The 14,157-nt window shown below is 44.3% G+C and overlaps 3 protein-coding genes across 5 annotated transcripts in view; 1 reads left to right on the forward strand and 2 right to left on the reverse strand.

The window, feature by feature from the left end:
* LOC6502727 (eukaryotic translation initiation factor 4E type 2) overlaps positions 1–13,539 on the reverse strand; it is a 45,425-nt gene extending 31,886 nt beyond the window's left edge. For 2 of the 3 annotated variants that reach the window (XM_014905205.3, XM_032449631.1), the window contains exons 1-2: positions 12,948–13,539; positions 11,145–11,604 (exon numbers count right to left, since the gene is read on the reverse strand). In XM_014905205.3, coding sequence (XP_014760691.1) covers positions 11,145–11,604; positions 12,948–12,985 — 498 coding nt within the window. In that variant the 5' untranslated portion in view covers positions 12,986–13,539. The remainder of the gene's footprint in view (positions 1–11,144; positions 11,605–12,947) is intronic. The other variant, XM_014905204.3, reaches the window with a different exon arrangement.
* LOC6505874 (syntaxin-1A) lies at positions 6,127–10,676 on the reverse strand. The gene is made up of 2 exons (XM_032449630.2): positions 10,359–10,676; positions 6,127–8,891 (listed from the first exon to the last, which is right to left on the reverse strand). Exon 2 carries the CDS (start codon positions 8,434–8,436, stop codon positions 7,561–7,563), a length of 876 nt encoding a protein of 291 aa, XP_032305521.1. The 5' UTR covers positions 8,437–8,891; positions 10,359–10,676; the 3' UTR covers positions 6,127–7,560.
* LOC6505653 (UV excision repair protein RAD23 homolog A) lies at positions 11,709–12,846 on the forward strand. The gene has a single exon (XM_001964488.4). The coding sequence runs from the start codon at positions 11,838–11,840 to the stop codon at positions 12,792–12,794; it is 957 nt and encodes a 318-aa protein (XP_001964524.1). The 5' UTR covers positions 11,709–11,837; the 3' UTR covers positions 12,795–12,846.
* Positions 13,540–14,157: the final 618 nt, after the last annotated feature.

A 14,157-nucleotide genomic window follows, 5' to 3' on the forward strand; every position in this document is an offset into this window, starting at 1 on the left:
GAACAGGACGAGCCACTGGCGAGAGGTTGTGTCTGCAATTGAGTGAAGCAAAGACCCGCTAGGAATTCCCTCGGACTCCCTCCCTTTCCTGTTGCTATTTCCATCTGATTGCCGTAATGCGGTTTAGTTAATGTTTCTGGTGTGGCTGTTGTGGGGCTGTCATCTCGCTCCTGCTGCTTGTTATCCTGCTGAGCAGCAGCAACAGCAGCAGTGCCAGCAGGAAAAGGCAAAGTGCAAAAGTTGAAATTATGGCAAATAAAATTATCGGCACGACTCGAGGCGTGCAATGGAAAATTCCAGGGACTTCTCCGAGCAAACTACTTTAGAATGTTCCATAAATTCATAGTCTGTTATTTTCCATCACCTCTTTTTGCCGGCAGGACTTTGCTCTTTCCTTCTCCAGCTTGTGTCCTATTTGCTTAGGGTTAACAATGTCAAGCCCATTTGTCAGTGACTTGCAGGAGTTGGCAGTGCCAGTGCCAGTGCCCCTGGCTTGGCATTTTGCTCGCCATTTTTCAAAACACTGGCCACCGACTGGTCCTTCGAGAACAGGAGTTCTCGAGCCTGGGAGCCTGGCCAGCTGTGCTTGACCACTGCTTGCTTTTCCACCCGGATGGCTATCCGTTTTCTTTTCCTCCAGAGTTTTTTGGTTGGCCGGGCTTCCGCCCTTGTTGCTTTCCAAGCCTTTCAGCTTTCTGCATTCCATTCTCGCTTCGACAACTGTAATTACTCAGCGCCTTTCTGTTGATTGCGATTCGGGGCACTATCCTTTCGCTCCTCTTCGCTCCTCCAAGATGCAAATTTTTGCCATTGCTGCTGAAATTCGTGAGCAACTTAATTAGAGAAAGCAGAAAGGAAAGGTGAATTTATGCGGGCTGCAGAAGAAGCTGGTGGTCTGGGGTCTGGGCAGGGCCAACAAAGGTGTCAATCAACGCAAAAATAAAATTACGCAAAACTCACTTTCCGCCCGGAAAGTTTCAATGCAATAAAAACTTTGTGCCTCATGGAATTTTTACACCCTTGCAGGGGTTATTATAGTTTTGCTGCAAAACTTCAACCAATAAAGCTCAAAAATGCAACACAAATAAGCTCCGACCCTTTAAAGCTGAGAGTTGCTATAATATGTCTTTATGTATGTTACTTTAAGCGATCTACCCGATCTGATCTATCATTTTATTAGTAATATCCCTTGTATAATCTCTAATCTCCTTAGTTTCTTTGCTTTTATATCCTAAAACTGTCATATAACTGAAGAATAAGAAATTGGAATCCCACTCTTTTCAAACTCCATTTTATACGAAATTATAGGAACAATTTTATCGGACTACTTTATCCGCTATCTACAAATATCCTACATATCTTACAATAGAAGCTTCGACTGCAACCAAAGATAACTTTCCTTCCTTGTTGGTAAAATAAACTGAGCGAGCGAGGACTTTAAACATGCAAATTAGTACAAAAAATACCTTTTCCATATTTTTATTTTTCTACAAAACACTGCCAGGACACTGAAGTTGATTTTGATCTAAAATTGAAGGAGAAAACAATTTGGCCATTTAAAAGCATTCGCATTGAAGAGGTTCATTTAATTAAAGGCAAATACCCTCCTCCCTGCCGTCATTAATATTTATGGTCAGAACCTTTTCGCTCTTCTGCTTCGCTTTCTTCTGGCCGCACGCTTGGTTAACTGCCATTTCTCCGTCTTTGTGAGCCAAGTTTAAAAGGAAATTGAAGATGAAGCGTAGCGCACGGAATTTAAATGTGCGAATTTCAGTTCTCCCTTCATTTTTTGTACTTTTCTGTTTCTGTGCTGTGGCGGAACAAAGGGCGAAATATGAAAATTCGCCAGAAGCCAGGCTCAACCTTGGGACTCGAAATCAGTTTCAACCCTTTCGGCAGAGAGAAGAGCCCCCAACAAGACCCATTTTTTCAGACCGCTTCGCATTTCTGGGTCAGGTTCTTCTTTCTTCCTTTTTTTGTTTTTTTGGTGGCGCTCGTAAATGCCTGGCAGAACACATTATATGTTGATATTCGGCTTTGTTTCTTCTGCGGCGGCATTAAATACACATATAATTTGGCAAAGGGGGCAGCTGGGCAGCAGGGCAGCAGGTGGGCGTGGTCAAGCCGGGGAAGTACATAAAAGTAGGCAAATGAAGCCCCCAAAAAAGGGTTAAACCACGCGTATTTAGGGACTTTTATGCCCGAGCCCGCAGGTCTGATGCATAATCAAAAGGAATATAACTTTATATTCAAGGATTAAATTATTTTTTGTATTCTACTCCAGCCTTGCACACAATTTTAAGTCGCAGAATAAAAATATCAATATTTTTGTTCATGTTTACCTGAATTTATCCCAGCTCCTGTTGAGCTCTGAACTCTGAAAAAAGTTTGCCGAGTTTAATTAGTTTTAGGGGATTTTATATATTTTATCGCCCATGAAAATGTGTTGTTTGGCAAACTGCAAATTAATTTGCTGGCTTTGCCAACAAAATCTACGCCCACACACTGAAAAGTGGGCTGTCAGTGTGGGTCTCGGTCTCTGTTCTGCTATACGAGGCCCATGGGTCAAATGAAAGCCACCCACACGCCGCTTCATTCAAGGACCCTGCCCATTCGCTCAACACACCTCTGAGCCAACTCATCTTTCGAGGCTGAAATTTTGGTTTTCAATTAACAAATTGTTTCCCAGCGGAGCTAAAAAATCGATATCCTATCCTTTTTTTGCCATCCCACAGAAGAGCATACAGAAGAGAAGTTTTAGGCAAATTGATTCTATTGCCGACAAGGTTGCTCGGAACTCGCAAACTTAAAGCAAGTTTGCTTGAAAATATCTTGATTTCATTATTTCGTAGATAGATTCAAAGAATTCCGCCTGCATCCGATGGGTAGAGGCAGGAAACGGAACGCAGGATGCAGGCTTCCTTTTCTTTATGCTTGGTAACTTCTTACATGGTCGGAGCTTGGAGAAACTTGACTTGTGCGACCCCTCCTGCAGCGGCAAATCACAAACTTTTGAGGAAGAACGAACATCTTGGCAGACAAGTAGTTTCAACAGATAGCAAGACAATGGACAGTCTCAGCAAATATCTAGATTCTAGAAAAACTTCGCACGAACGTACGAAATGGCTTGAAGAGCACTCGACTTGTGAAGACAAGCTTCCCGCTTCCCGATGCGAATCAATAAATCAAACCGTAGGCTGACAGCCACCGACAGCCAGCTAAAAAACGCCACAACAGCCAGTCATAAGCCGGCACAAACTGTGACTCACCAGCCAAAGTTAAACTGGCCAAACGAGAGGAGAACTCCCACACAGATAAAAACATTGTACCGAAAAATATATAGATACTTGTATTCGATTTGGCAAGCAATCGAAATACTAGACAGACACAGAAGAGCTGACAAGCGAGGGAAAAAATGTAGATAAATACACAAATTGAATTCATGACTGGCAGATATTTGGTGCAGGGGGCGTGGCACTGCAGCAGTGTCATCCGACCTGGGAGGAGGAGCAGGCCCGAAGACTCCAAAGGACATCATGAAGACTTCGATGAAATGAGCTGAAAAAATGTGAAAGTGTGTATGATACATCAGATTTGAAATAAAATAAACACAAAGTCAGATATACCCTTTTTTTGGTAGAGTAATGAGTGGGGCTTGAGAACAAAAAAAAAGCCATAGACCATGTGATGGAGTCCAACAAGGTGAGAAGGCAGAGAGACATTGAAAAAATGGATACATGAGAACCGAGGGGGGATTGTCACTCGAGAGTTGAACTTTTTAATTGCATTTGGAGGTGTGGGTGAGCAGTGTGTGGTGGGTGGCTCCAGTGGACGGGTGACTGGCTGGCTCTTATCTACGCCCACTTGTGGACTTGCTATCGAATGATAACACTGATGATTCATTTTGCAGTTTGATCGCCTCATTTATTTGCGCGAAAGTGCTCCTGGCCAGCGCTAATTACTAATTGGGGAAGAGTGTAAACAAAACTTTATCGGAGAAACGTCATAATACTTGGATATCTGTTGGAATAGTTTCATATTTTTAATGAATAAGTATCTAAGTAGTAGTAGATACTAGTATAAGTATCTACTAGTCTTGTAATATTCAGATTACTCATTGCAACACGAAAAATTAAAACGAGGCAAGCAGAGGGCAGGCGCGAATAAGGTCGCCGGGTGACAACGATGACTCAATTCAAGCATTCATTTCGCATCGCACCGGATCGGATCGGGTCGGGGGAGGCGTCAACTCGCTGCATGTTCGACTCACATTAGAGGGCTGACGACGGCGTTTCCCATTCAGCCTATTCAGGGGCCGCCGACAGGAAGCGCCGGGGCAACAGAATGAAATGATACATGATAAACGACTCACATACAAGTAGTATAGGAAGCTTGTGCAGATAATGCCTTCATGCCATACACGCAACCGGGGGGTCATCACGAAAAAGTTAGGGGAAGATTAATGGATGGAGCGGCAGAAAGGTGGCTACAGAAATGGCTGAGTTCAGTTCGTGACACAAAGCGGAGTCACTGAGGAGCAGGTATTCGAGAGGGCCCAGGGAGAACCTCCACGAAACCGCAAAGTGTGAAATCACTTGCAAGCCATCCATCCCAGCAAAACCTCCTCAGATCTGAGCTCGCAAGCGATTGGGTCAGTCCGAAAAATAACTCTCGACGAATCCAATGAGATCATCACCAGCCGAGATGCTTTTTTGCTTTATTTCCATAACTTTCGATCTATTCTTCTGTACATTTTCAGATTGTTGCATTCGATTGGACTTAAAAACTAATCAACTTTTCTTAACATTAAGTGATTAAAGAGAGAAACTTTAAATGTTAATGTTAGTTATTATTCTACATAAATATTCATTATCGGGGCAATTGTTTTAATGCTCCATCGGGCCAGAGAGAGTGTGCTAATTAATGCCTTTTTTAATGGCCGCAGATGACAGGAGCCGACCACTAGATGGGGAATATAGCAGCTGTGTTTAGACTAGTTAGTACCAGACATACACTTTATAAACTATATTAACTGAATGTATTTTAAATGAGGGCCATTGATGTCACTTTTCAGTCTGAGACGGATGAAAGGCACATATACCCATTGGAACTATATTGTAATTAGCTATTTCTGTTTGCCAGATCTTGTTTCGCCTTCCAACTTGAAACTCGAAATGTCACAACACAAAGGGCACGCATTCATTTATAGAACAAAGGGGGCGGAGTTGGGGCTGGGCGTTGGAGGACATGGAACTCGACCTTCGACAATTATTCAATGTTGTCCGCGACAAGTCACGCGGGAGAATCCAGCGCAGAGAGAGTAATTGCGGGAATTGCCGATAAAAATGCAAAATGTTAAATAATTATTGTATATTACTCACCTCAGCGCACGGGAATGGGGCACTGCAGCTGATTCTCGCTGGAAGCTGGTAACTGTAAACTGGTAACTGGTAACTGGAAGCGGGAGAGAACTGAAGAACTGGAACTGGCGGGGCGGTGGGCGGAGTCGCGTGTTACAATTGTTTTGTTTATCGGTTATCGGGCTTATGGATTGCATTTCGTGGTTCGATACCCAAATGCAGTTTGATTGATTGGCATAATACGAAGTCGGCGTCGATTACAATTACGATTACGATTTAAACGCGATTGTGGCTGGGTGTTGTTGTAGTTGTTGTTGTGGTGGAAAGTGCTGATTGTTGCTGTTGTCGTTGCAGTTATCGATTACGAGGGCATTCTTCTCGCTCGACAAAAGATCAAAAGTGGGAAAACGGAAGAAAAAAATGTGCACAGAATGGCAACTCTGACATTTGCGAGTGGTGGGTAGAGTATCGAAGGAAGTGCACCACTTGTCGCAGTTCTGCTGTGGTGACTTTCCTGTGGTGCATTAACAAACGGCAGTTCCTACTTAAAGCGAAAGCATTTCTCCGAGTGCTCTTTCTCCCAAAACTGATACTGAATACATTGCATTGCATTTCTGTGTGCGGCTTAGTTGTACTACAAACTATTTAATTTAATATTATGCAGAGTACGGTACGGGCCTCGATGAGCATGAGCATGCTATGCTAGTTCTTGGTGGCTTGAATACTACAATGTGGTGTGTTTTAGTTTTTGTTAAATTGTTATTTCAAAAGCCGCAGCATGCCGGGGAGTACATATTTGATTTATTTATGAGGAATGTACATGTTTGCATTCCAATTGTTAGTTGTTGTGGTGGGAGGGTGGTGGTAGGTAGTGGTGGTGGAGGCGGGGCAGGAAAAAAACGAAAAATAAATTAGGTTAATCAAGAATCAAGAAAGAAATAATGGCCGTAAGATGTGAGTGAGGGCATGAGTTTTGGTTTCTGAGATGAAAATTAAAAAAAGAAAAACCAGTTTTAAGGGAAGTCTATGACAACAAATAAAAAAACTTGCTCTTTGTTGAGACAACAATACGGAAAATCAAGTTAAAAAACAGTTTGCCGATCAATTGGAGTCTGGGAAGTCGCACGTGCTAGTGTCTGTGTTTACGTTTCTGTTCTGTGGCATTCCATCGACTTCCTCTGCTTCTGCTTCTGCCTCTCTTTACATCTCTCATCTGGGCTTGCTTTCAAGTATCAACTAGTTTATATATTTGTCGTGTGTATATCTCTATATATATATATATGCATTCAATAAATATGAACATGTTAAGTAAATAGAATTATAGTAAATAGTCAATATAGTTATTATCTCGCATAATAAACAATCTTTTTATAATGAATATTCAAAGTTAACTAGAGATTTGTTCGAGTGATTCGAGTGTGTGGGTGTGGGTGATGGGCTACTATAGGTGAGAGCTTATAACGGTTAACTAAACTATCTAAACAAACAAAAACTAAATGCATCTTCAAGTTTGAAGGGAGGGGAGACTCCCCCCTCCTCGCAAGCATACCAGTGAGTGGTGAGTGGTGGAGTGGTGAGTTGTGTCTTGAATGTGTTTCCTATCTTTTATTATAATTTAAACTTTTTCCTTTTTCTTTTCTTTTCTGTTTTTTTTTTTTTGCTTCGCATTATAACAATAATCAATAAAATTTCATGCTCTTTTTTTGCAATTACTTTTGTAAGTTTTCAATTCATAATAGGTATTTCAATTAGCAATTTGTTTACATTTTGTATTTTTATTATTATTATTTTTTTTTTTTTTACTAAGTATTCTGGTAGCTATATCGATTCTGAGTTTCGAGTGTTAAGTGTGGGTGTAGACTCTTCGGGGTATTGAGACTCTTTCTGTATTTTTTAATTCGTATTATCGACTAACCATACAAGTTTCTCTACAATATTAGCTATAATTGGTGTAATCGATCCCTAATTTCGTGAGATTTTCAGGGTCAGGGTCACTGGTTGCGTTTACATTTCAATTTCAATTTCAATTTCAATTTTCTGTTTGAGTTTCTCTGTTTCTCTGGGTGGGTTACGCAACATCCTAAACAGACTTGGATCGAGCCCAATGAGTGTGTTGTGTTGTGGGTGTGGGTGTGGGTGTACAGTATATATGATTATGTTATGTGTTTTGGTGAGTATAGTAAGTAATTGCATTCGAGATTTACATGAAATAACTGCTAACATATGAGGCCGCTAAGATGCCCAGCACAGTGAGGCAGATCAGTATCATGATCTTCTTTCGTCGCGCTTTACTCTGGTATTTCAGAGCCTTCTTGGTGTCCTGAGTTGCCGTCTGCACATAGTCCATAGCGTGCTCCACATGGTACTCAATGCGATCGATCATCTCGCCCTGCGACTCCACCAGCATGGCCATGTCCATGAACATGTCGTGCAGCTCCTTGATGCTCGTCTCCAGCTTCATGATGTCCTGGTGCCTAGCCTCGATGTCCGCCAGCGTCTGTTTCGCCTGCTGTGTCTCCATAATGATGCCCTGCGTGAACACCGACGAGTTGCCCTCCTCCAGCATCTTCTCCAGTTCGTCGTCGTTGGTCGGCCTGCCGGTGATCTCCAGCTGACGCTGTATTCTTCCCTTGCACCGCTCCCTGTAGTCCGTCTGGGTGCGATTGTATTCCGTCATCACCTCAACAAATTTCCGTGACAGAGTCGAGTGCTGCGTCTTACGGATTCGCAGATCCGCCGATGACTTGTTCTGCTGCTCCTCCTGCTCGATGTTCTGCTCGATGCCCTTGAGTTTGCCGCGCACCCGATTGGCGTTCTTCTTGATGTCGGCCATTAGGTCCTCCAGCTCCTGCTTGGTCTTCTCGTCCGTCTGGGGGGCCGATAGTATGGCCGAGTGCTTCTTCTTCACCTCCTCGACGTTGTCCTGCACCTTGTCGATCATGCCCCGGATCTCCTCCACCTGGGCGAAGAAGTCGTCCATGTACGAGTCATGGCCATCGACGTTGACGGCCACCTCGGTCTCCTCCTCGTCGTCGGACTGGGCAGCATGCAGAGCGGCTAATCTGTCTTTAGTCATTTTTGTTGCTGTTTTTTTTTTGCTTAACTGGGGTGTTTTTTTTTTATAGAGTTATTAGTTAATTTTTTTGGAGGGGGGGTATGGGGTGTCTGTGTTGCTCTCGCTTCGTTGTTGTTTTTGTGTTTTTCGCCAAGCTTTACGTAAGCTTTTGTTACGCGGTTTGCGATTAGCAGTTAGACGTTAACACACACATGCACACACACACTCACACTAACACACGTGCAAGAGCGCGCGGAGTTTGCAGCTTGCCTCTTAACTTGTTTGCACGTTGTTTTTTTTCCTTTCGCCTTTTTGCCTTTTTTTTCCACTGAGAGACTTTTTATTGATTTTCCGTCGCTGATTGCCGATTGCGGGATGGCGGATAGCGGATTGCGGGGTGCGGTGTGCCTCTCTCTCTTTTCTTTTCTTTTTCGGATGTGCTTTACTTTTCTTTCACTTTCCTCCGATGCGGCTGCCTGCACTTGGAAACTTTCGGTTAATATTATTATTATTTTATGTGCTGCTCTTGCGCCCCTTGCGTTGCGTTTTTCGGCCAAGTTTTTCGCAAGAGAGGCGGAGAGACAGGGGCCCGAGAGAGATAGTGAAAGAGAGCGCGTGTTTGCGGGCGGCGACGTCAACTGCGCTGCGTCTGCGGCAGCGGCTACGGCAGCACAGCACAGCACCTCTTCAATGCCAGCAGCTAAAAAGCTAAAGCTGAATGACTTTTGTGACTCACGCTGGCACGAAAAAAACGTACGCCCGATATCACGTCTATTTAAAATAATCTTGGGCTTCTTTTTAGCTCGAATTCCTGCCTACTGGCTACTTTTGTTTGTTTCACTTTCGCGCAAACACGCTCGCCCGCACAAACACCAACTCACACACACACACGCACGCTCACACGGACGCAGAGGCGATTTTGGGGAACAGCAGAGTAGTGGGAGAGGCTCCCAAAAATCTCTTAAAATGGGCAAAAAAATCGATTTCTGCGCAAAGCTCCAATTCTGCCGTCTGCTTGCTGCTGATGCCTCCTCCTCTTCTTCTTCTTACTCTTCTTCTTCTTCTTCTTTTACTGCTGCTGCTTCGTCAACAAGCGTAAGAGGGGGGCGGGGGCTGGGGGTGTTACGGTGGGCGTTATTTGTTCTTTCTCCTTTTTGCTTGCGTTTTATTTTCGTTTCGTTTCGTTTGTTGCGTACGGTGGGTGGGAGAGGGACGCACGGCCACTTTGCTCGCTCTCGCTCGCACTTCTGTGTTGGGTGCCAGAGTTATTGCCGCCTATTGTTTTACCCGCACATTGCTGAACGCGCAGCGATATTAACAATTTTTATTTTTTTTTCGGTTTTTTTTTAGTTAACAGGAAACCAATACAGTCCCGGAGATTAGCGAATTTTTCGTAATTTTTATCGCGGAGCGAAACGCTGATAACTTCGTCTATTCCGTCGACGATCGTCCGACGTGCGTCGTCCGCGGTGCGAGTTTTATTTTTGGATTTATCTGAATCTGGATTCTTGATACCCTTACTATGCTACATTGGGGCAGGCATACTGACGCGGTATTTTCTGCAGGTCTGCATGTTGGTCACACTGCTGTACTACTATTTTAGCTATTTTAATACCAGGTCAAGCTACTTTGTAAAATTCTACCGTTTAAATGGATTCGTGTGCGAGTGAGAGGTGAATAAAAAAAAAACCGCAAATCCGTACATTTGGTATTTTCGCAAAAATCTAACTCCTAACCGGTCCTAACCGTTTCGCAATAGTCTGTTAAATTGTACGTTTTGTTTAGCGGAGATTGAAACCATTATGACCTGTTATTTTAACAGAAAGATAGGGGGACGGTTGATTTAACAGTGCGTGCGTATGTGGGCATGTGTGTGAAATGGGGAGAAAAAGTGCGCAGCTTCTCACTATATCTCTCGATTGCTCTCTATTTGTGGCTCCTACCTCAGTATTTGATCAAAAGCCGGCAAAATATTAAATAATTATTAAATGTTTCCTAAGATACCCCTTGCAGGGCGTCTCTTTTAAACTTTTAATTTTGTACTTTGTTGATATGTTTTTGGATTTCCGGTCTGAACTGGTCAGACCACTTGTGCAGATGCAGACTTTCACTTGTTTTCGGTATTATTTAACTTAATTATAGCGATTAAATGTTGTAATAATTGCAAGTGGTTTTGTTTTCTCTTTTGCTCAGCATTTTCGTGTTTTCACTTTTGTTGTTAGTTTCTTGAACAATACCCTAACGCCTGACAGCCAGTGTTGCAAATAATCGATGTTTATAACGATTTACAGCACTTGGGACAACAACAACAATCAGCCATGGTTTGTTTGTGGATTCCATTTGGTACGCAATCCGTCATGCGCGACAAATTTTATGAATGAAACGCGACCGGGACTCTTAAATTAATATTTCTAGCTGTAATAAATTGGTATAGCTAGTAGCTACGTGTATGAAATTTATATGCATTTATATAAAAAGAAAACATTAGGTAAATAGGTAATATATTTTTGCGTTTTTCAACACTGGCGGGCAAATTTAAATTTGGATTTTGGAAATACATTCCAATACTAATTAAATCACTTGTTTAGTTAATATAATCACAATCACTTGTTGTTAACAACTAAATTCACCGGTTTACGGAATGGGCTTTCAGAATTCTATAGTCAGTAAATAATCAACGGGCCTGGCATGGCTTCCAACAGTAGGTATTATAAGAAGTTCAAACTCACCGGATACTTTGTCTGGAGCACTATGCCGCAAATCTCGTCGCCGACGAGGAACTGCTCGCCGAGCATCGCCATACAGACGTTCTCCCATGCCCGTTCTATCTTGTTCTTGCGGAGCCGTATCACCCACTGGCCGCCCTTGCTGTTCGCTGGGTCCTCCCACATGGGCTTGATGCCCTGCTTGAAGAGGCTCAGCTCCCGGTAGGGCTTGAGGGCGGTGGGCCGGATGAGGTGCGAGTAAAGCGACCACCATTGCTGCACGCTGGCGCACCGCCCGACCACGTGCAGCGATTTGCTGTAGTCGGCGGCCGCCCGCTGCGTCCCCTTCCTGGAGAACCAAAGGCAATATGTGTGCTGCAGCCGGTTCTCGCCTGGTCCCACCTCCAGTGGCGGCAGCTTGTCCACGTCTATCTCGTTCTCCACATCGCTGTCGTCGCTGTCGACGATTTCTGGCCAGACTTTCCTGAAGGGCGCGTGCATGGCACATATGTATGTACGTGGCATATATGGAAGTGGCAGGAGGACGAGAAGGGAGAAAACAGTTTTTGATTAGTATGTCAAGGGTTTGATTTCAAGATCCCACCCCACCCACCACATCATAGCCCACATCTCGAAAGCCCGCCCAAACAAACGGACAGGCGCTGAAGCATTTAGCAAACAGTTTGAATAACAAAATTTCTATTTTCTAGAGCAGTTATGAAGATTTCCATCCGCACGCTGGACCAGCGCACCATCAAACTGGAAATGAGTGACTCGCAGGATGTGCGGGCACTGAAGCAACGTCTGGGCAGCATGCCGGAAGTGGCCATTCCCGTCGAGAGTCAGCAACTGATCTACGGCGGCCGGATCATGGAGGATGCACTGCCACTTAGCGACTACAAAATAGCCGAGGACAAGTTCATTGTGCTCATGGGAAAGAAGATGCCTCCGGCGAAGCCTGCAGGAACGGCGGCTGAGGAGAACGTGCCTCCAACGCCGCCATTAACCGCCGGTCCCAGCGAAACCCGGACCCATGAGATTCCACCGCTGTCGCCGGCACCGGCACTGGTAATGGCTCCGCCACCGGCGCCACCATCGATGACTCCCAACGAGCAGCGAGTGAGAGATCTCATGGCCATGGGCTATGGCGAGCAGGAGGTGCGAGCCGCTCTCCGAGCAAGTTTCAATCACCCGGAACGTGCCATAGAGTATCTGATTAGTGGGATTCCCCAAAATGCTCCGCAACCGGCTAATGCAACGGCCAGCGGGCCGGCCCCGAATCTACAGCCATGGATGTCCGATCCTCGGTTTGCTCGGGTGCGTGATATGCTACGCCAGAACCCGGAGCTCCTTGAGGTAGTCTTATCGCGTCTGGCCGAGACCGATCCTTCCGCCTTCGAAGCGATTCGTGACCATCAGGACGAGTTTCTGAGTATGATCAATGGGAGCAGTGCAGGCAGCGTTGGCGAAGGCAGCGATCTCAGCGAGGACTCCGAGATGGATGCGGCCAGTCGTCACCAGATAACACTGACTAGCGAGGAGGCTGCCGCGGTGGAGCGTCTCGTTTCGCTGGGCTTCCATCGCGACCTGGCCGTGCAGGCGTATTTGGCGTGCGATAAGAACGAGGAGCTGGCTGCCGACATCCTTTTCCGTCAGTCCGAGGACGAGGAATAGGAACGGGCCTAAATAAAATAAGAGAGCGCACGTAAATGTTGCCAGAACATAACCTAACAATCGCCCCCAAAGATGTGTGGTGTGTGGTGATGCTGGCCTAGTTTCTACGGGGTAGTAGAGTGGTAGGGGAGTGGGATTACGGGCCGCACTTACGACTCGTACTGCTTGCTGGCTACTTTCTCCATGCTCATCCTGGCGATGGCTTCCGGCTCCGAATCCGTATCCAAACTTTGTGACTGTTATTGTGGCTATTTCCGTGGCTGTGGTTGCCGTTGCTCCAACCGCTTCAGCCGATCGAGAATGGGAACGATAACTATGTGTTTTCTAGTTTCTAGTACTGCTAGTGCTGCTTCTGCTTCTTATGGCGGAATTCTCTTTTGCTTTTATTTCAGCTCCTTGGCTGCGCGAGTGCTGCGAGTGCGATTGCGAGTGTGAGTGTGAGTGTGAGTGCGTGGGTTTGTTTGTTTGTGTGCGCGATGGCTTTTTGGCGATTTTGGGGCCGCCGCTGCTTGGGGAGCGGTTCCTGCTCTTCGAGTCCTCCGATAACTAGTCAACAATGATCCTGTTTCGGTACGAGTCCTTTATGTCAGTGGGTTTCCAGTGGGTATGCTTATTATTTATTTGCTGGCTCGTTTTGGTTCACTCGATTGCAGTTTGACGTTTCTTTTTGTACAACATGCGTCCAATTACGTTCCACTTGCGGTCCACATTCCACGCGGCGCTGTCAAATCTATAAATCAGTGTTGAGCAGCACCCTGAGAACTGTTCTTAAAGATTTTATTTTGAATATTGTTTTCAAATTTAATGTTTGAAAACATCTTTATAATGAATCACGCCATATCAAATATATAACCAAATCAAATCACAAATAGAAAAAGTGTTGTGTTCAGTCATACTTGCGATTTTACAGCAGAATAAATAACTAATCGTACGACTTTAATATTTTTGAATAATATTATATATTTACACAGGATAACATAAAATTAATATTTTTTCTCATATGTAGGACAATTACTTTTTTTCATTTATTTTTAATATAAAAAAAATATCATCTGAGGCTTATGAAATCCAGATTCCAAATTCTGAGTTACAGTAATGTTGACTACTGAATAAATGTAACTATCAATAAATTATTACAACTAACAATAGTACATACAAAAGTTAATAATGTAGTAGTGTTTAAGCTTGGAAGCAACGATTATAATCAGACTCTGGTACAATGATATTTCTAATACAAACCTCGCGCTCACTAAGTTATGTGGTTCGTCACCTACATGGGCTGCCTGAATACCTCTTAAAATTGGTACCATCTCTAACGTGTTTGTGCAGCTTGGTCAGTCTAAAACGGCAAAAACAAAGTTTT

The sequence above is a fragment of the Drosophila ananassae genome, chromosome 2L (assembly GCF_017639315.1).
Source record: "Drosophila ananassae strain 14024-0371.13 chromosome 2L, ASM1763931v2, whole genome shotgun sequence".
Lineage (NCBI taxonomy): Eukaryota > Metazoa > Arthropoda > Insecta > Diptera > Drosophilidae > Drosophila > Drosophila ananassae.

Bases quoted from the DNA above. Each gene is read 5' to 3' on its own strand.
- LOC6505874 (XM_032449630.2), bottom strand. From the start codon at position 8,436: ATGACTAAAGACAGATTAGCCGCTCTGCATGCTGCCCAGTCCGACGAC.
- LOC6505653 (XM_001964488.4), top strand. From the start codon at position 11,838: ATGAAGATTTCCATCCGCACGCTGGACCAGCGCACCATCAAACTGGAA.